This window comes from Daphnia pulex, chromosome 5, assembly GCF_021134715.1.
Source record: "Daphnia pulex isolate KAP4 chromosome 5, ASM2113471v1".
In the NCBI taxonomy this organism is placed as follows: domain Eukaryota; kingdom Metazoa; phylum Arthropoda; class Branchiopoda; order Diplostraca; family Daphniidae; genus Daphnia; species Daphnia pulex.
Genome location: NC_060021.1, coordinates 6,056,068 through 6,077,020, shown reverse-complemented (window position 1 = coordinate 6,077,020; position 20,953 = coordinate 6,056,068). Strand labels below are relative to the sequence as shown.

Below are 20,953 nucleotides of genomic sequence, written 5' to 3'. Positions count from 1 at the left end.
TTTCTCTCGCGTGATTCTCTCCTTATGGATTTCGGTCGTGCACCGCGACCCAATAGTGGTGCCGACCGGAGCCCCTTAATGCCCTCTCTCGTGTCCTATAAGCTGTGTGTGTGTGTGTATGTGTGTCTGAGTAGAGGTGTGTGTGTGAGTGAACAGGGTGCGTGTGTGTGGCCTCTTATTGTATTGTTTACTCTCTCACGGGCCACGCCAAACCGGGATCCATCAGACCAAAATAACCTGTGCCACGGTGAACAGGTACTATACACGACAATTGCAGTTATTTCGTTTCTTTCTTTCTTTTTTTTTGAATTCGTGGGGACCAACCAGGAGTAGTACAGAGAGAATCGGTAAATTAACGGACTCCTCTCGACTGGAAACTGCGACGACCATACATTCACCCCTAGAGAGAGTCGGAAGAGAAGTTGATAATGATGCAACTGGTTTTGTGGCTGGCAATCACCATGGATGGTTGTTCACTTGGGTGACAGCAATCGACTAAATGAAAATTTCCCTATTCAATAAAAGCAGTGAAAATCAAAGTCTACTACGTTGACATCCAACCGATTGTCCTGTCAAAAGAAAAGAGCCATTCTTCAAAATTGTCTTCAAAGGGAAATTCTATCGCGAATTTCAACTCTACGCCCGACTAATTAACAACTTTGTGGCTCGTCCTCTATAAGAGAGATGGCAGTTCCTCTTTTTCAATGAATTGTTTGCAACGACAGAAGCGGAAATTTCAAAAGAAAAAAGGGAAAAAAAAACTTGACGCTTTTCACGCCGAATGGGCCGCCAGTACCTGATTGGTGCAACTGTATCTTGTTCACTCACACACACAACGGCATTGAATGATTCATGCATCGCCGACAACTAATACCGCTCATTCGCTTTCAAACCCGGCGATCCGAAAACCATTATAGGGAACGTTGAGGGAACGACAAAGAATGTCTACTACACCGAAATGTATTTTTTTTAAATGTATTTTGTAGCGGCCTGGCGCGTTAGACTGTTAAAGAGCATTATTAATTATGAAGCGATTCGTTTTGAAGCGATGAGGTTACATTGGCCGCTTTTGGATTTGGAAGTGAGCTCCATAGCCGGAATTTCTAGAGGAGCCGATGGATCGCTGACGCAAAACCGGAGCCGACGCAGTAAATTAACCAAAATAACTTTGAGTTTCAACATGGCGTACTTGTGCCCTGATATTTGAAATTAAAGGAAATGCTTAATTACACACGCACAAATAGAACAAAACTTACCGATACAGATGTGAACAAGCGTGTTTTCGGGAAGGAAACGTTCCGGTTTGAAAGATTCCGGCTCGGAGTAAACATCGGGATTGCGGTAAATTATTGAACAAGACTGTTAAGCCCTTTGGTATGGTAAAGTCTCCTAAAGTTAACATTCGGGTATTCAGAGAAACCGGACCGACTAGCTAATTAAACTAAAACCTGTTTGAACATCTTCCGTTAAACGTCGGGATATGAGCGGTAATTGCGGATATAACCTCATGGTTTCCTTGATGCAACACTCCAAATATTTGAACTCAGTCACGTTCTGTGCAGTAACCGGTTGATCATCAGAGTCCCCGAAAATCAGATCAAACTCGTCCATCAACAATTGCTGAACGACAAAAACAATTACCATCAGCATTTTGATTGGATGCGAATTTTAACACCTGCTGTTCGGGGTGTTTAGCGATGGGTTAAAAAAAGCAAATTAAGGTCAATGAAATTTTATCTAGGCCCAAAAGATGTAATCATGTTTTTTCTTTGTACAGCAAAGTTTTAACATTTTTATTTAGTCAAATTAGTATTTAGTCATTTCTGATTTCTTCGTCGTTGAAATCTGGGTTCTCCTCGGATGCTTTAAATAGCAGATCCAGGGGTTAGATTTTAAATAAAATCAGTTAGTATAGTTATAAAAAAGAAGTATAATGAATTTACTTGGTCGTCGAGTACACTCGTTTTCTTCTTCTTCATTCGTGTTAAAACTAATCGGGTCTGACTGGCTTATTTCTCTCCTTTACTTCTTGGAAATTCACGACGGTTTTGAATGGCCTTTTAGATCAAGGTGTTCGTGACCGAGATGTATTGCTTTTCTTGGCGGTAAAGTGAACTCAATTCAAAAATCCAATCCAGTCTTAGCCATGGTTTGTGGAATGCGCGTTGCGTAAAACCCCGCTCTAATCTGTCAATAGAAAAAGAAAAATCATTCTGAAAACGACGTTTTTTAAAGCGGTAAAATCTTATCCGTAAAGACCATTTGCATAATTCCTCATTTCCTGTTCGCTCCATGTTTTTTTGTCCCATGGAAGTTCTCGAGTCCGATTAATTTTTAATATTGTTTTTAACGTTAAGTTTTTTAAAATTTTATTTTAAACAACAAACAAAACAACAAACAACAACAAACCGGGGTTTATTACCGCAGAGAATATCAAAAATCAATTTATACGAAATCGGAACGACGTCCAACTCTTTGTTTTGAATTATGCCTTGAATTTTGAATGATGCCTTCAATTTTCAAAGCACATGCGTTGCTCATGTCATTGAACGCATCTACGAAGCCGTTAAGAACCTTATTAAAATGGAACGCTGGTGCCAGCATACGGTGGCGAATTCTCTATTTCTCATCTGTGAACACGAGAATAAATTAAAGAGTACTGAAATTTTATTAATAATATTCGAGTCTCACCTTTAAAGAGGACAAGGCTTTCATCACGGTGAAAGAAATACGTGTGGTTTGCTGATCAGCATTGGGTTTGATAAAATGGACTGAATATTCCAGTGCGAAAGCAAATGCTGTCAATTAACGAAACTTGTGAAATATTTTGAACAGACAACTTGTCTTACCTTGAGCAGCTCAAAGTGAGCCATGAAAACGACAGGGTAGTAAGTGATCCGTATCCGGTAAATGTGCTCATACTGTAGAAACAAATTTGATTATTTTTAATGACAAATTATTTGAATGTAAAAAATAAATAAATGAATCACCTTCAAGAGAATATTTTATCAGGTGGAGGAGATTGCCTAGTACAGAAGAGGTTGATGATGAGTCGTTAAAAGCGGGAACAACGCGCCATATCCAGTTGGCCAGTAAGACGGCCAAGACCAACAAAGCCAATAATAAAGGACCCCAGTCGATCCACGAAATGATCATCATATCTGCAAGTAAGCTGAGGACAAAACAACGTACGTTTCTTTGTATACATTTATTGAAAATAGTGGCCGTTTGCATTGTCGAGTACTTATAGATAACGACCAAAGGAAAAGTAAACAAGAGAACTTACTTGATCTCTTGCTTAATCTTTCCAACGTCGTTATATTTGACTTTGTTCTTCTAAGAAGTTTGTTCAAATTTTAATTGGCTATCATGGGATGAATCAAATAAGGTCGGAGTCTCTTTATCGGACAAAGAGTTTCGTCTTCCCGATGCGACTGATGACAAAAAAACTTTGCGTTCAGTGACTTTGATTTCCAAAGGAACTGATACACTCCACAGCTTCAGGGTGTTTTATTCAGCAAACCGGTAAATGTGCATTTCGTTCGCAACAAAGAATGCCCTGGAGTCTGATTGGTAACACGTGTGCTGAATCTGAAAAATTCCATTTCTGAAGGTCAATCAAATTCCTATTTCAATTCGAATATCGGAAAGCGAACAAATAATCCAGACATCACAGTAAAATGGCCAACACATCTTTTTCAGTACATTTACAAGATATCGCATACAGTAACTCAAGTTAGCGGTAAAGAGGTACCAAAAAGAGCTAACGTTATGAAGAGAAAGGAATTAAGAAGAAATGACAAACACCAAGTAAGGGCTGTGGATCTGAATGTATAGTATATTCTTCATCCTTTATTTTTTTTACATTTTTCCTTTTTTTTTATCCATTAACCATTTTCAAAAAGAGAGTCGTCCTTATTGTCATATTGCTGTCTTAGTCGTCTTCTCGAGTGAAGGGATTAGTGTAAGGCAAGTTTTCAACTGAAACCGAATAGCTTGATGGCGTTGATTGTCGTGGCCATGGCCACTTCTTCCACAGGTCGTTTCATGTAGGCTGCAATCATTTCAACAATTACCGGCAGAGAACAGGGTTCATTGCGCTGGAAGGTGCAGTAACGGTTCAAGAACGAAAGGGATCTGAAAGTCAAAAATGGAAATCAATCTCATTAAAACATCTCGTATTTACAAGTGGGAATAAATTTTGTAGGACCTGTCGCTCAAGGCTTGTTTGATGTTGGCCGGGATTTTCGACCCGCGGACGTTTGGATACATAAACGGGGCATCTGTTTCGATTAACAATCGGTCGAGAGGGATAAGTCCCTTTTCGAGGATCGATCGTACTCCGTCGTCTGACTTGTCTTTCCACAGGAAACCTTAGTAGCAAAGACAAACGAATCACCTGGCTGCACTGCACGGATTTTTTGCACACGTGTTGAGAATTGCTACTGACCTGTCAATCCTATGTAAAGACCCATTTCTAAATATTTCAGCGCCTGGGCGGTCGTTCCCGTGAAACAGTGAAGCACTGCCGGAGGCATGCGATCTTTGAATTTTCCGAGAATCCTTACCATATCATCGTGAGCGTCACGTTCATGTAAAAATAGCGGCTTGCCAACTTCACAAGCCAATTGGACCTGCTTCTCAAACACTTCCATCTGAACATCTTGTGGTGAGAAATTACGATTGAAATCCAATCCACACTCTCCAATGGCAACACATTCTGGGTTGCTAGCCAACTCTTTAATCACATCATAGCAGTCATCTGTCCATGTCTTGGCATCATGAGGATGTATGCCTATTTAAAAGACATTTCAAAGATGAAGGATGAAATGAAGAATGTTTCAAAGTTGATGTTTTCAATGAGAAACCCACCAGCTGATGAGTACAACATTCCTGGGTACAACCTGGTTAGGCGTAAAGCTTCCTTACTGCACTGAACTGAAGCACCTGTCACCATAATTTTCTTTACACCTGTGAAAGTAATAATTAGTTCAATTAGTTAATATAATTTAATTTCATCAGCCTGAAATACCTGCATCTTTTGCTCTTTCCACTACTGAATCCAGATCTCGGGAGTATTTTGAATTTGTCAGATTAGCACCAATGTCCACAAGAAGGTAACTGGATGCTACTTCATCTTCAATTTGCTTAATTTTCAGGGCTGACATGCCATCTGCAACTTTTTCTGGGTTGTCTGATTTTTCTTTACTGTCTGCCATTCTATCCTTTTGTGGATGGCCCGTCCAGATGTTGACACAACAAGGCAGCAGCCCTAGCCCCACTGTCCAACTGGTGAAAGATGATCTTAGTGGCCTAAACGGCAATAACATCTTAATCAAATTACTTTCACTCAATTTCTTTGAATGTAATACTAAAATGACTTGACATCATTCATGTCTTACCTATTTTGGCAAAGAATAAACTGTTTTGAAGGTCGAAACTGCACTGTAAAGCTGCCTTGTTGAGAATTGAACTCAAGTGTTCTTTAGTTTGAGGTACCAATCTTAACACATGACATCACTAAATAAGTGACAAGATAAATCTATTTTTAAACGGATGTGAAGTCGCCGGACCGGAATCAGAGGGTCCCAGTGTTTACATTGATCTGACAACTTGCCTAACAGTTTCTTAAAGGGTGCGAGACAAACTTTCATTGAGTAAAATATCAACGAAAAAAAATTTTATTTGATACATTTAAAATTTCATTTATTATCTCTACACTTAAAAATAATTTCGAGAAAAAGTTTAGGTACAATATCAATTTGGCAATATTCGGCAACCCAAGAACACAACACATGTTCTAGAAGCAGACAGCTGGCAGAAAGTTTAAAATGACATAAAATCCTCTGCGCCGGAATGTTGGATTCATTTTTTAAATCCCTGGAATGACTTTCCACAGTAAGACCTTCACGTTTACTCAGTTGTCAATGAGATAATGGTGTGATATAGTAAGATTTCAGTTTAACTTTTTGGGAAGTTTTTGTGGAAGCAATTATATAGTAGGGTGCACCTTATAGTGGGATGTGAATGGACCAACCTTAAATCAACTTGGGCAATACAATAGTCCATTCAATGTTATGTGTTTTCGCGAGATTTTGCCAACTAAATATGGCCATCAGCTTTAGATTAGTCTTAGCACAAGATTGTTGTTCATATTACTGTGTAAATAATTGCAATGTTTATCACATTTTTTTAGTGCAGAATTATGGTCCAAAAGTTAACGTTTTTAGCACTTGGACTCGATTTCTAGAGAGAGGAGGCTTATTGAGTCGCGTCAAGACTACTGTTACCGTCAAAATGTCGCATATATTACAATTATAAATTTTAAAAATTAGTAAAGTAAAGTCTGGCGCCACAATCTTGTCTACAATAAAATTTATCAATGAGTCATCCAAGTTTTTTTATCTTGATACTTTTGACTGACAAACATTTCATATTTACTTGTGGCCTAATTGCCTATCTAATAAGAAATCGCTTTATATAATAATGCCTAAACGTCGTCGTCTTGATAATACGAAATTTAATAACATTGTAGCTAAAAATAAATCGCAGTTGGTTAATAAAAGTACGATCTTTTAACGAGAACTTAAATTTACGATCAGTTCTATTTTTCCAAGCCGCAAGCTACTAAATAGAATTAGTTTGTTAATGTCAACTACTTACTTTGTTGCTGGGCATGAATTTTTATTATTTCGACCAATCAAAAAGCTTTTCAATCCTTTATCAGCCTTTTATCTGTGAGTTTTACTGATTTTTGATCTGTTGACACGACACGACAGAGCACGATAAAATATGAAATTTTCATGACTTTGCATCGCAGTAAGGACGATATTACATAAATTTCCAACTTATTAGTAACCCGGTGATGAAGTGGCGTCTCGTCAGTCAGGTAACAAAGCCTTATACGATGAGGTCGTTCGCTCTTCTCCTGGTCATTCTGGCCGTCGCTTTGGCTTGCCCGAGTCAGGTAATTATCATATTTAATGGTTTAACATAAAAGCACGGCATAAAACATTTGTTTAATTTATTTTTAGACCGGGTTCAAGATTCCCCAAAAGAGGTCGGTCCAGCATCGAGTGGAGAGCCGGGAAGACGAGCCACGCAATTGGCTTGAAAAAGGTCTTGTGTACCAAATCTATCCGCGTTCTTTTCAAGATAGCGATGGAGATGGCGTCGGTGATTTGAAAGGTAAGCACTGAATATGGAAATCGTATTTTCTTCTTTCAACGCTATTATAACATTTGCGTGACTTTAAATTGCAGGCATTATCAGTCGGTTAGATCACTTTGTCCAGTTGGGCATCAACGTTATATGGATTTCCCCCATTTTCAAAGTAAATTAATAATTAAGTAAAACGTTATTAATGTTCAAATAAATAATTAGCTATATACTTTATATAAAGTCGCCAATGGCAGATTTTGGATATGACATTGCCGATTTCACAGACATCGATCCGATTTTTGGAACACTTCAGGATTTTACCGACCTGACTGCTGCTGCCAAGGCGAATGGTTCTGAAACTTCTTTTGTTCATCATGGAACAATAATTTTTAATTGCCGTTTTTGATCATTTCTACAGGTATTAAACTGGTATTAGACATGGTACCGAATCACAGCAGCGACGAACACGAATGGTTTATAAAGTCTGTCGATCGCATCGACCCATATACCGACTACTACGTTTGGCTTGACGGAGAAGCACCCGGTGTTCCCCCTACCAATTGGGTATACCTTTTTTTTAATTATTAGTTTTTAGCTTACCAGCTTGAGATGCTCAAAATGGTTGAATTGAATTATAGCTGAGCGTGTTTGGTGGACCGGCGTGGACATTCAACGAAAAGCGCGGTCAGTGGTATCTTCATCAATTCGTCGCCAAACAACCCGATCTCAACTACCGCAACCCACTGGTCCACGAAGAATTTAAAAACGTTCTTAGGTTCTGGCTAGACAGAGGAACTGATGGTTTCAGAGTTGACGCTGTGCCTCACCTTTATGAAGATCCCACTTTCCCGGACGAGCTGCCATCAGGCGATCCTAATGCTGATCCTGATCAATACGGGTACCTGATTCATGACCAAATTACATGGAACCGACCCGAGACTTACGACGTTATGGCCGAGTTCAGACAAGTCCTTCAAGAGTACGAAGATGGAGATGGACAGCACAGAGCTATGATGACAGAAGCTTACGTTCCTTTGGAAAATGTAATCCAGTTTTATGGAAACGAGTCATTCCGTATTGCCGATTTCCCGTTCAACTTTGCGCTCATCAACGGCATCAACAATTGTCTTTACTATTGCGACACAGCTACCAAAGGTTACCCATACAACGGAACTCAGCTCCGTGACTCGATCGTCGAATTTTTGGACGCCATTCCCTCTTGGGTCGGCCCGCAAGGAGCCAATTGGGTTTTGGGCAATCACGATCAACGAAGATTGGCCTCGCGATTTGGAGAGGCTCTTGTCGATGGCATGATCATGGTTCAAATGCTTTTGCCCGGTACCCCAGTCACCTACTACGGCGAAGAGATCGCCATGAAAGATCAGTTCATTTCCTACGAAGATACATTAGATCCTCAAGGTTGCCAGATGGGTCCAGATCGCTACGAAAAGTCTTCACGCGATCCCGCTCGCACGCCGATGCAGTGGGACGAGACTTTCAACGCCGGTTTCTCGACATCGGACACGACTTGGCTTCCCATGGGTGAAAATTACCCAACTGTCAACGTTAAATTACAGAAAGAAAACCTCGTCTCTCATCTCAACATCTACCGGACAATGGTTGCGCTAAGGCAAGAGGCCTCTGTCGTTTACGGCTCTTACGATTTCCCTATCGTCGACGAAGACGCTTTCACACTCACAAGGTACTATTGAATTTTCTAGCTAAACATTTGTCGCACTTTTAATTCCTTGCTTCGTTAAATGGCAGGCTTCGAACGAACTCTACTAGTTACGTTGTCGTCCTTAATGTTGGTCTTGAAGAACGACGTTTCGACCTGTCGGGAGTAGCCGGAATACCGGCAACTGCAAAAGTTGTCGTACGTAGCATTCAAGCCGTTAGTGGAGAGACTCAAATCGGGTATGTGTATTATTGATATTTCACGCTTATAATTTTTTAAATTAAACACTGGGTATCTTTTATTTCTTCTTGTCTTAGGTTCAATATCAATACAGCCGATTTCCCTGTAGGTGCCCAAGAAGGTATTGTCCTCTCTTTCCTTGGCCTGTAAATCCGACCAAAAAATAACCGAAAACATAAGTAGATGATGAGAATTTGATTTGTATTTTTAATTCCAAGACAATTTTATTTGGAATACAGAATGAATGCATTTATTACTTTTGTTATCTGAAGTTAGGACACAATTTAAATCCGCTGATTGTTCTTCTCCAGTTCAACGAGGGTGACGGCCGCAATCGTTCTAGAACTCGAGTTCAACTTTCAGAGAGCACGGTAGATTGGGTTGGACATCACCTGGGATGCTATTCGGTAACTGCAAACTGACATTAACAACGGGGGGATAGCCATTCGGATTCGAGTCATATCGAGTTGTGACATTTATTGGCAATTGAACAGGCACCATCCGTCGGTTGTTGTCTTCGTTGTGACAATCACAGTCGCATCCACAGTCGCAACGAAATTTTTGTTGTTTTTGATTTTGGTTATAATATTGTCTTCGAAGCTCTTCTGCTTCTTCGAGGGTATCACTTCGTGAACGGCCGTATTTTGGAGTTGTGTCTCTTGGTGCCAAACGAAACGCTTCGCTCATGTTCAGCTTGTTTCGAACAAAGTTTGACGGTTTGCGAGGAATGAGTTTCTCAGACTCTACAGCATCATTGGTCGTGTGACGGTCTGAATAAACTTCAAGTTTTTTCGGTTGCTTTCGCTGTTTAATCATGATCGGGACAGTTTCCGGTTGCGCGACTTCTGATTCCCACTGATCGCCAGTGCTTTCATTATCCATAAGTTCGGGATTCTCAAAATTAGGAATACTCGCAACATCTAATTCTGATTGAGAGGTTTCCTCAATTGGATCTTCAAGCGTTATTTCTTCATTCAGATCATCACTTTCTGGTTGCGTGACAGGATCTGGCTGATCCTCAGGGATGTTTTCAAGTGATTCGTCTGGGAGTGTATTTTCCGCGTCATTCGATTCAGGGGGAAATTCAGAAATATTTTCGTGATAGTCATTGATAATTTCTTCACTGGTGGTAGGATCGATTTCACCAACTTTAGCCATGATCGGAAGTGCCATTTCCGTGCTGTTATCCTGTGATTCCATCTTCGATCCTTTGCTGTCCTTGATACGGTTCTCTTTGGGAGCTGCTTTTTTAGCTTGTCGAAAGATTATCTAGATTTATATTGGAACGTTGTTCTTAGATCTTCTTTGAAAGTCAGTATCACTTCTGCTCTCGTTTGCTCTCCTTATATGCTCTTTCACTGCTTAAAGCTGTCGCGCAACTCACTTTTCTTCAAATCCAATCTTTTTATTATTTCTTAAAAGTAAGTTAGCATTTATGTTTTATGTTATTCTGGTTCTTTTCTATTTTACAAACCTTTTTCAAACATCAAATTTTAAGGAATTAAAATTTTCGCATTTCAAATACAGAGTAGCCAGACAGTGTAGTTAGTTTCTCACTTTCTCAGCGAACTGAGCGAAGGAACTTTACTTTTATGGGATTTGTTGTGGATTTATTTCACGAGTTTTGACTTTTTCCGATAAATCTGTGTGTAAATGTGAAATTAAAATATTCTACGTGGAATTACTGATATATTATCTTTTAAGAATTTTAAAAATTCATATTTGAATAAATTTGTTGTGCGTAAAATTAGATTTGCAGACGACAGGCATTCTGACAGCAAATCAATTTTACTTAACAGCTGGATCGCTATTGAACATAAGTAAAGGACCCAGTTGGGAACTGATCCACCCAATTGTATTAATAATGTTGAAGAATTAGTTACTACTTGTTAATTGAAAACTAGAAAAAAAAAGATGGATGGAGATAAGATTACTTCAAACTTCCTGCGTACGGCCCTGGAAACTTCCTCGGAGAACAGAGTATTGCATTTTTTCCTAATTTTTTTAAAGATTTGTTTATTAAATCTAGTTTCTCTTTAAAGCTTATGAGAGATCAATCCAACAAAGAAGCAGTTCACACTACTCGTAAGCCAACAGAAGAAGGATGTTCATTTGGTGTAATTCGTCAACAAATGTCACATCAGAATTATCTTACAAATTCTGACAGCCATGGCCATGAAGATTCTGACGCTAACCATGTTAAACCCCACCTCTCTTCATCATTATTGTTGCAGCAGCAAACATATCTGTCACACATGGGGCAACAATCTATGGTCAACATTACTGGTGGAATGATTTCCACAAACTCAACAAATACAGTAATAACATCCATTCATCAATATCCGTACGGCTATAACTCATCGAATTCAAACGTTGACGGAAGTGGAGGTTATCAACATGGCACAACAGGAACCAATAATTCTGCTCTCTCTCAGTCAGCCGGACATCAAGGTCTAGGATTAACAGCCGCTTCGTCATCCGGAATCGGACAGTACCAACATTATCCTTACCATTCAAAATCAACTGATTTAGCCATGGCCAAGAGCTCCGTAAATGTAACAGATCAACAGCTCCCAACTTCTGTTGCATCTTCAGCAATGAGTACTTCTACTCCGACGAACGGTAATGCGGTATCCCAACAGGCGACCAACGGGGTAAAGAAAGATTTGAATTCCGAAATTGGTAGAAACGACCTACCATCGTCTTCTGTTTCTCATCCGCCAACCACTGTGGCAGCTCCAGTACAGCAACAACAAGAAAATCTTCCCTATTATTCAGAAGCACAGTACGGCTACAATTCGTCTAATTCAAACATGGATGGAAGCGGCGGTTATCAACATGGAACAACATGTACTAACAATTCTGCCCTTTCACAGTCGGCAGGGCACCAGCAAGATCAGGGACTAACCGCAGCATCCTCTGGAATAGGACAATACCAGCAATATCCCTACAATCCAGTTAACTCTCTCTCTCCTTCCGACAAAATACTCCAGTCAGTTCTCACTCGCGATCCCACTATTGCCCTCTTACCGGTTGACGTTGTCCCAACAAATACGGTCGCTGGGAACACTACCATAACAACAAGTTACAGCAACCTGGAGGTTTTAACGATTTTGGACACATCGGGTCCTGCTCCTACTACAAGCGATCTTCCCGAAGCACAACTAAGCGAAGCTCTACTTCTCAGCGTCAATAAAAGAGAGACAACGACCCTGACCAAGTCGACTACCAAGGTGATTGCCAATACTTCTGATATAATCAAGTCAGATACGAATGCGTCTTCCGAATCTTATGAAATGCCCTCGAACGATCTGTTTCCTGGTGAAGTTGTGTCATTGGAGGAATCGCCTATGAAGAAAGCAAAGCTAGGCTAGGCTTATGGATCTAAGAACACTGATTACCACCTTCAATTTGTTTCTAATTTGCAAGCTAATTTTACATCAGAAAAAAAACATTCGAAAATAAATAAAATTTATGATAAATTCGTGTTTATTATATTAAGAAAATGATTGGAAATGAAAACTATTACATGAATGCTACTCGATACAATGCAAAATAGCTATTCATTTGGTCACCAGCAACGAACAATCCATCACGTTGGGTTTGACTATGCAGGAGAAACTAATTTAGATGGTGAGGAACTAGGTGACGAGAGTACACGTTTGATTGCTTTTCTGTTCAAGATCTGATTTTCGACTAAAGATATTTGTTTTAGCATTTCAGTTAAATCGACATTGGCGTCGATTTCCAAGACTGGTGCAGGCACGGGATGAGAAACTTTGTGATGAAGCCTGCAATTAATGAAGTATAAAGTAATATTTTGATGAAAAGGAAACTAAGAGTAGAAATAATACCAATCTTCATGAATTTCATGCAAAGCTACAATATAACTTAAGGGGACAGTCTTCTCTTCCTTCCTAGCACGCTGCAAAATCCTTTTGTGAACTACTTCAGGATCAGATCTCAAGTAAACTATTAAACAAATGAATATATAATACATACAACAACATGTGAATGATTTCAACTTTTCCAAGACTTACCAATGAGATCAACTTCAACATCAACATTTTTCGTTATCCACTTGAACCACTCTGAAATGACTGCATACTCAGCGGGTTCCATCAATTTGCTTTCATGCAAGTTTTCCACAAAACAATAGCGCCCACTAAATAAGGATCTCTCCATTAGTTTTACTGTAGCAGATGTCTCCTTAGTGTGATGATCAAGCATGGTCAATTGTACATGAGTCTGAAAAGTCAGACTCCAACGGGCTGGATCATCATACAGTAAGCTCTAATCAAATAAACAAAACATATTAACTTAAAATTACACACATTTCAATAGCAAATTTACCAAAAGATTATGTCCATCAACATTCCTCCATTTCTCAACAGGCTCTTGCAAAACCTCAACATCTCTGTATTTACTAAAATAATTAAGAAGTGTGGTCTTGCCTGAACCAATGTTTCCTTCAATTACAACAGTAAAAGGTTTGTTTCGTTTGTCCATGCTTTTTAAAAAAGGGAGTGTGCGGTGAGGAAAGTCGCTTGGTCGTGAATCTAAAATCGTGAATGGAAGGCAGCATGAGAGAGAGACGATCTAACCGTTGTTTTCAACCGGAAATCACGAAATTTCGCGCCAATAAAATTTTCCCCGCATTATCGACTTGGCGCTTCCGAGCGAATTCACTCAAAGACAAAAAATTAAAAATCAATAGTCTTACCTGATTTCACAGTTTTGCGAGTATTCCTCATCATTGAGTACACTAATTGACTCCATTTTTGAACAAAACGACTTGTCATTACTTCTGTATATATATCTTGAGCAATTTTGACCAGTAATATTGAAAAAAATTTCACACATGGACAGAAAAAAAAAAACACTTTCTTGGTTTGCAGACGATTTTTCAACTTTATTTACTACTTTACTAGTTAAAGAGTCATCTAGGGGTCCATCGCAGAAACTCATTCTCCTGTCATAGGTGTCAAACAGAATTTGCTGGAATTCGTCGGATTATGGAGAATCGCAGTGTTTGACTGTTTGTTAATTCAATTTATAGAAAACACTAATAACAATCAAAGATGGAAGGAGTTCCTAAACTTTACATGTTACGGACATCTCTAAAGACATCCCCGGAAAGAACAGATTTTAGTCGAAAAGTTAAATGGGTAACTGATTTGTCCTTAGCTGTTTGTTTTGCTGTACGTTTCGTAATTGTTGATGATTCATCTTCAAGCAAATTCGAGAGCACTTTAACGAGGATCCGAACAGCTATGCCAATGAAACCAGAGAACTCGAAACTCTTCGTGCTGCAGCATGCCATCCACCCCAAGATTTTACTGGCTGCTCTCTATTAAAAAAATACTACTGTCAACTTAATTTTCTGCAAAATCGATTCACATTTAGTGAAGCAGGAAGAGATGAAGTCTTCTTTACATGGTACCCAGATTCAAATAACAGTTAATATAAATTTAACATTTAAAACATGTTCATATTATTACACTGGTTTTCAGGTGTGATATGTACACTGGATTGGCATATTCAACAACTGATATCAAGCATGAAATGGCGTGTGTGTTGTACAATATTGGTGCTCTACACATGAACTTGGGTGCCATGGACAGTCGTCAGACTGCTGATGGCATGAAGATAAGCTGTTCTCACTTTCAGTGTGCTGCTTGGGCTTTTCAACAGCTCAATGAAAAATATCCTCAACAGAGAGAGACAGATTTGGGCTATGATCTTGTCAAGTTTTTTGCAACAGTTTCACTTGCCCAGGCTCAAGAATGCATTTTAGAAAAGAGCATTATTGATGGGCGGAAACCTGGAATAGTGGCAAAGGTAAATTATTAACAAGTCAGTGATCATTTCAGCAAATCCAAAACATTTCAATAACTGGTTACAGGTAGCTGCCCAGATTGTTGATTATTACAAGTCAGCTGTTAAAGTGCTGGATCAGGGTGACAACCATCCAGATGGGTAATGTTCATTCAATAAAGATTTAGAAAGAGGTTAAGTAAGGTTATGTGAGTGCTTAGGAAGACTCCTACCTTATTTAACTTGATCCTACACATAGTTTAGATTCATACTAATTCATACAATTACCACATACAGTAATGCCCTAGTCGAAGTTGCCGGAGTCAAAGCTTATAATATTTGGAAAAAGTACAGCGAATTCAAGATGACGTTCCATCAGTGTGTGGCTTTGCTCTACATGGGTATACATAGTGAGGAGATGCAGAAGATGGGAGAAAGACTTGCTTACTTTCAGGTAGTATTCCTTGACATTTTAACTTATCTTTCTTTAGAATTCAGCACGATTTTTTTGTATTAACAGGCTGCAATGGATAAACTTACAGAGGCGACCAAAAAAGCCAAAAAACTAGAAAATAAATCAGAAAGTGTCAATGATGCGATTTCTTTCGTCCATGACGTTGTTGGTGGCAAACTCAAGGCAGCCGAGAAAGAAAACGAATTCGTTTACCATGAAAAAGTTCCCGACCGCGCTTCATTACCTGACATTAAGGGCGCATCTCTTGTGAAAGGCACGCCTTTCGATGTTACAGACCCTGAAATCGCTGGCCAGGATATTTTTCATCGATTAGTACCCATGGAAGCTCACGAAGCATCTTCACTCTACAGGTATTGCACGATTGTTGTTGAATTATTCAAAGCCATCCAAAGTTAATGTTTCGTTTGTTTTTCAATCAGTGAGGAAAAAGCCAAACTACTACGTCGAGTTGGTGGAAATGTCGAAGAAAAAGATCAAGAATTGGCATTGTTTTTAACATCACTTCAGGTTAATATTAAATAGTTCTCCATTTAGCCACATACAAATGATTTATTTGTTACTGAAATGCAGGTTGACCAATTGAGAGTGCATTTGGAACCATCGGGTCTACCGCAGGAGTTGATTGATCTCTGTGCAGCGTTTAGTGTCGAAACAAACGTGGTCCAAAGTCTGATTGATGCCATGGGTGAGCTGTCGTCAGTCTACACTGATGTAGAGTCTTCATTGGCCGAAATCCAAAATCTTTTGAGCGAAGAACAAGAAAATGAAAGGATTTATCAAGGCCAAGGCAAACGACCCCCTTCAATGATCTTAAAAGAACTTTCGCTTGAAGCTGGTCGCTTTGTCGAAGCCCACGCAAAAGCTGCTGATTCCAACATGCTCCTGCATAAGGCCATCAATTCACATTTGGGCAATTTGCGGACTTTAAGCCTTCCATTATCTGAAATCCAAGCTCAGTTACCCAGTATTCAAGTGCTGGAATCAAGTAAAGACCAAGCAGCTATTAAAGAGTTGCATCGGCTTCTCGACAAGGTGGAAGAGATGCGCAAACAACGCCAAATGCTTTACACTCAATTACGTGAAGCCCTTCAAGCCGATGACATCACCAAATTGGCAACCCACCAGACGGATTTAGAGGTCCTATTTACCCAGGAGTTGGCAAAGCACCAACGGTTGACTTCGTTAATCGAACAAAATCTTTCAGCCCAGGAGAAGATCCTCGTTGCTTTAACGGAAGCCAATGCTCGATACGCAGACACGCGACGCTCCACTGCCGACATTCAGCAGCGTCGAATTGCAACCGTAGCTGCTCTGATGGCTTCCGCCGAGGCCTATCCAGATCTGATTGCAAAGTGCCAAAAAGGTCTCGAATTCTACAGGAAGATGGACACGAATGTCACGAAACTCTTGCAGCGTTTGCGATCCGTCTGTCGTGTCCAACAGGAAGAGCGTGAACAGCAGGAGGCTGCACGAGAACGCAATCGCCCCACTCCTGTGACCAACCCACGACCCGAAATTCCAGAATCTACTGATGTAACGAGCGGTCCGAAGTTGAAAGATTTTCTTCATTTAATGAAAAAAGATCGAGTTGGAATGGAACCATCTTTTATTCCAACCACATCGTCAGCACCTCCACCGGGTTCTGCTGGAGCTGATGCCGTCGCCCCGTTTAGTTACCCGTATCAACGTCCGACTCCTCTTGGTGCCGAGCAGAGTGATCGCCATCCGCAATCGACGCCCTATGTGCCTGACGGCAATTCTTATTACTATCAAAATAATACTTCCCAAAGTGGGTTCCCGCCTTCTGGACCAAATCCACCAAGACCAACTTATAGTAGTGGTTTCCAAACAACTGATAGGTCTTCGTCGTTTTCAGCCACCCAACCGGGTGCTTCTAGTTTGGCTCAATCCAGCTACAATTATCCTTCTCCTTCGGCTTCTCCCCTTCATCAGCAACCCACCACTGCAGTCAATCCGCATCCGATTCCTACTAGCCAACCCCAACAACCGTCTTATCCATCAGCAGGAGGTCAGGCGTATCTGGGTCAGCAACCGTCAGGAGGAGGAGGAGGAAACAACCCGCAGTCTTTTGGTTCAACTCAACATATGCAACCTCAGAATTATCCACCTACTTCCAACTATTATGGCCAAGTTCTTGGTGCGACATCGTACGACATCGCCTTGTCGATGCAGCAACAAGCATACCCTACAGTCTCTCAAATGGGGCAACAACCTACCCCCAGTGTTCCCGTAACAACAACTTCTAATTCCTCAACCAATTACCCAACAGCGAGTTATATGACTCCTAATGGAGGAACTTCATCGGCTTATGCTCCTCACTTTGCCCCGGCAACCCAACAGCAACCATCTTCTGCAGCTCCTTCATCTTTTTCCCAAACGGCTGTTGCCGTATCTCAACAGCAGCAGACTTATGGGGTTGCGAGTTATCTGAACCAACCATCCGTTGGGAGAGAAACCCAATCGGGTCCCTTGTCTTATCCAAACACTCATGTAAACATTCCTCCAACTCAGCAACAACAGTATCCCTATTATCCGGGCAGTTCCATGTACGGCTATCCGCCTGCAACAACAACAGCGGCTGCAGCTTCAATGCATCAATATCCGTACGGATACAGCTCGTCCAATCCAAACATAGACGGGAGTGGGGGTTATCAACACGGAGTAACAGGTACTAATAATTCGGCTCTCTCTCAGTCAGCCGGACATCAAGGTCCGGGATTAATAACCGCCGCTTCGGCTTCCGGAATCGGACAGTATCAACATTATCCTTACTATCCAAATCCAGTTGATCCAGTCAATAACTATCACTACCAGCATCCTGGATCTTACTATCCGGCTGCCAATTCTTATCCTCCGGCCGCAGAGCAAATTCTTCAGCCTACTCCGTTGGCTCCCACATCAGTTCCTGCCGCTCCTACTGTTGCTCAGGCTCCCGTAGCTCATTTACCCGCCACCGTGCCGCCAAATCCCACAGGCGTTGGACAAGTCGCTAGCAATTTAGAGCTTTTGACGCTTTTAGATCTTTCTGTTCCTATGGCTCCTATCGGTGGCCTATTGGAGCCCCAACCTAGAGAGGCTCAAACTCCTGGTGGGAGTACACAAGGTACGACTACGCTGACCAATTCAACCATCAAGTCGGTTATGATGACTCCCGCTGCCACGCCTGATCCAATCAAACCCACGTCCATCTCCTCCGCTACTGAATCTTTTCCTTTTCACGAATCACCTACCAAATCTGAAGTGAAACTAACCACGCTCCCAACCACTGGCCACAAAGATCCTTTAGCTGACGCTGAATTAGCATGTAAACTGGCTGTGGATGTCGAGAAGTTGGACAAGTTGGTGGACGGCCTGACTCGCAAAAGTCTCAATGGACCAACCTCACTGGACACCCGCTGGAAGGAAGTGCTGGAATTGCAAGAGCGTGAGTCAACTCGTCACAGTATTTCGGTGGCGCGGTGTTATCCCATGAAGAACCGACTCCCAGATGTGCTACCTTACGACCACAATCGTGTGGAGCTGCCCACTACAAAGGATGATTACATTAACGCCTCTTTGGTTCCTGCTTTATCGCCTGGCGCTCCCTCTTTCATCGCCACTCAAACGCCATTGCCTTGCAGCCAGCAGGACTTTTGGACGATGATATGGCAACAATCGGTTGAAATTGTTGTTTGTTTACTTTCGGACGCCGAAATACCCAAGCCCAGCCCTTCAACGACAGCTATTTATTGGCCTGTAGAGAAGGGCCGTGATGTCATCTCTGGCCCCTGGACCATAACACTTCAGAGCAGTAACATCCGCTCGTATTGCCACGAACGAATCCTTGGTCTCAGCAAAAACGTAATTTTATTTTTACAACTTCCATTTTCTATGAATTTTTAAATTCATCCATGCAGAGAGTTGACGACTTTTTTGTTTTGTTTTGTTTTAGGGAGAAGCCAAACAGCGTGTAGTCATACACTTACAATTTACAGCCTGGCCTGGAAGTAGCTTTCCCGCTTCGCCTGCCCAGTTTCTTCAATTGACGAATGAAGTGCTTCACTGTTGGCAGCAGCAACGAAGCAAAACCCATCCGATCGTTGTCCATTGTCTGGCGGGCGCAGGACGTACTGGTCTTTTTTGCCTCCTCTCTACGGCCCTCAATGACCTTACTTCAGGTAAGCTCATCCATCATACGATTTGTACAAGCTTAACATTACTTGCATGAAATAATGATGAATCCTTTTCTGATAGGCCATGGACTGTTGGACGTCGTACGGGTTGCGGCGAGCCTTTGCCAGCATCGACGCAACATGTTCCGAGATCGTGAACACTTGCTCTTTGCTTACCAAGCCTTACTTTATCACGCCCAGGATTTACTCATGAAAAGTAAAAGTTTTTCAATAAACTCTAAAAGATTTTACATAAAAAATAATAAAAAATAACAATAACAATAATTTGCTTGAATATAGGAGGAATTTTGTCGGGAACGACTTCATTGCAAGGATCCCCTATAAAGAAACATCATCCATCGCAAGATTTCATTCATTCACCGATTCCAACTCCTTCGAACAGTAAAAATGTTTAACCGTTGCCAACATTTTGCATTTGATTTATGACGCGTTCGATCTTTGTAGATGCGACACCTGTGTTGGAGGCAGCGGCGAATGTTTTGAAAGAAACGACAGCAACGGAAGAAGTGGCTCCCCAAGTAACAGAAGAACCAGCAGCGATGTTGCAAACGACAGACACACCTACGCCAAAAAAGAGCCAGGCTCTAGGGGCGTTGGCTATCCTTGATCCGGCAAACTTCACGTTGGACGGCGGCCAAACAAATAGACACCGCGTTACAAAAGAAAGTTTTAAAAACGCCTCTCAGCTCGGTTCAATGTCTGATCCTTCTGATCCGCTCAGCCAACTCGATCCTTTGTGGTCATTGGCTAAATAAGTTTTTCTGAGTCAAATTGAAGGCCATTATTATCGATACTACGCTGATGGCAAAAGATAGCGAATTATTTCTTGCCTCTTTCTTCTTCTTCATTATTATTTAGTAATCTGATCAAATAGCTTCCCATGGCGACATATTAGTTTGTTAGCATCGTCTGAAGATTTAACCCGTGGAAGAATGGCATATTTTGCATTCCGCTAAGTTTTTTGGAATTTTATGATTGATGTACCGAATACACGTTCAACATTAAGTGCCGCTAAAATTTGACTTTTAAGTGGTTTTGAGAAATGCACAGTTATTTGCAAATTGAATGTGTTTTAGCAATGGCTTGCTTCACGTTGGCGGGGCAATGAGAAAAATGGTATGCAGCTGCTGACTATTGCATCACAAAGGGAGCTTTATCGTTGTTGGACTTGAGCAAGCGCATCTTGAGCCTGAGGAAATTTTGCTGTCTTATTAGAAAGCGCGCACAATTCCATATGTCTTGTGTGTAGATTAGCTAGTCAAGGACGCGCGCGTATACAACAGAAACGCCTCGCCATGCAAACAACAAAAAAAGGAAAGGGGTAACCCTCGATCTCTTTGTATCGATGCAGCCCCAAAAACCAAAAGACCTGATGAAAAAACCGAAGAA

General features: G+C 41.0%; 5 protein-coding genes and 1 long non-coding RNA gene across 10 annotated transcripts; 3 read left to right on the top strand and 3 right to left on the bottom strand.

Annotated features, from left to right (window-relative positions):
- Positions 1–2,352: 2,352 nt before the first annotated feature.
- On the bottom strand, positions 2,353–3,182 carry LOC124194753. The gene is made up of 4 exons (XR_006875051.1): positions 2,991–3,182; positions 2,850–2,921; positions 2,692–2,771; positions 2,353–2,630 (listed from the first exon to the last, which is right to left on the bottom strand). It is a non-coding gene; the product is annotated as an uncharacterized LOC124194753 (long non-coding RNA).
- Positions 3,183–3,818: 636 nt separating this feature from the next.
- On the bottom strand, positions 3,819–5,629 carry LOC124194752 (3'-5' ssDNA/RNA exonuclease TatD-like). 4 transcript variants are annotated; one of them, XM_046589087.1, is made up of 6 exons: positions 5,403–5,629; positions 5,033–5,330; positions 4,873–4,971; positions 4,451–4,795; positions 4,211–4,373; positions 3,819–4,137 (listed from the first exon to the last, which is right to left on the bottom strand). In XM_046589087.1, exons 2-6 carry the CDS (start codon positions 5,328–5,330, stop codon positions 3,978–3,980), a joined length of 1,065 nt encoding a protein of 354 aa, XP_046445043.1. In that variant the 5' UTR covers positions 5,403–5,629; the 3' UTR covers positions 3,819–3,977. The 4 variants fall into 4 exon arrangements, with proteins under 4 accessions (XP_046445043.1, XP_046445046.1, XP_046445045.1 ...); XM_046589090.1 differs by having other exon boundaries at positions 5,033–5,304; XM_046589089.1 differs by having other exon boundaries at positions 5,033–5,289.
- A 184-nt stretch (positions 5,630–5,813) lies between these two features.
- Positions 5,814–9,332, top strand: LOC124194751 (maltase A3-like). The gene is made up of 9 exons (XM_046589086.1): positions 5,814–5,898; positions 6,856–6,967; positions 7,035–7,188; positions 7,263–7,333; positions 7,403–7,511; positions 7,580–7,725; positions 7,800–8,863; positions 8,929–9,078; positions 9,157–9,332. Exons 2-9 carry the CDS (start codon positions 6,866–6,868, stop codon positions 9,227–9,229), a joined length of 1,869 nt encoding a protein of 622 aa, XP_046445042.1. The 5' UTR covers positions 5,814–5,898; positions 6,856–6,865; the 3' UTR covers positions 9,230–9,332.
- Positions 9,333–10,824: 1,492 nt separating this feature from the next.
- On the top strand, positions 10,825–12,623 carry LOC124194113. Its single transcript, XM_046588159.1, has 2 exons — positions 10,825–11,059; positions 11,122–12,623. The coding sequence occupies exons 1-2, from the start codon at positions 10,994–10,996 to the stop codon at positions 12,451–12,453; spliced, it is 1,398 nt and encodes a 465-aa protein (XP_046444115.1). The 5' UTR covers positions 10,825–10,993; the 3' UTR covers positions 12,454–12,623.
- Positions 12,551–13,987, bottom strand: LOC124194115 (deoxynucleoside kinase-like). Its single transcript, XM_046588163.1, has 5 exons — positions 13,803–13,987; positions 13,433–13,638; positions 13,120–13,372; positions 12,934–13,051; positions 12,551–12,870 (listed from the first exon to the last, which is right to left on the bottom strand). Exons 1-5 carry the CDS (start codon positions 13,879–13,881, stop codon positions 12,687–12,689), a joined length of 840 nt encoding a protein of 279 aa, XP_046444119.1. The 5' UTR covers positions 13,882–13,987; the 3' UTR covers positions 12,551–12,686.
- Positions 13,988–14,040: 53 nt separating this feature from the next.
- LOC124194112 (tyrosine-protein phosphatase non-receptor type 23-like) lies at positions 14,041–20,569 on the top strand. Of its 2 annotated transcripts, XM_046588158.1 has the most exons (13): positions 14,041–14,247; positions 14,316–14,518; positions 14,593–14,920; positions 14,985–15,058; positions 15,194–15,350; positions 15,417–15,721; positions 15,791–15,878; positions 15,942–18,060; positions 18,178–19,232; positions 19,324–19,549; positions 19,626–19,760; positions 19,844–19,945; positions 20,009–20,569. In XM_046588158.1, exons 1-13 carry the CDS (start codon positions 14,161–14,163, stop codon positions 20,317–20,319), a joined length of 5,190 nt encoding a protein of 1,729 aa, XP_046444114.1. In that variant the 5' UTR covers positions 14,041–14,160; the 3' UTR covers positions 20,320–20,569. The 2 variants fall into 2 exon arrangements, with proteins under 2 accessions (XP_046444114.1, XP_046444112.1); XM_046588156.1 differs by having other exon boundaries at positions 14,047–14,247; positions 15,942–19,232.
- Positions 20,570–20,953: the final 384 nt, after the last annotated feature.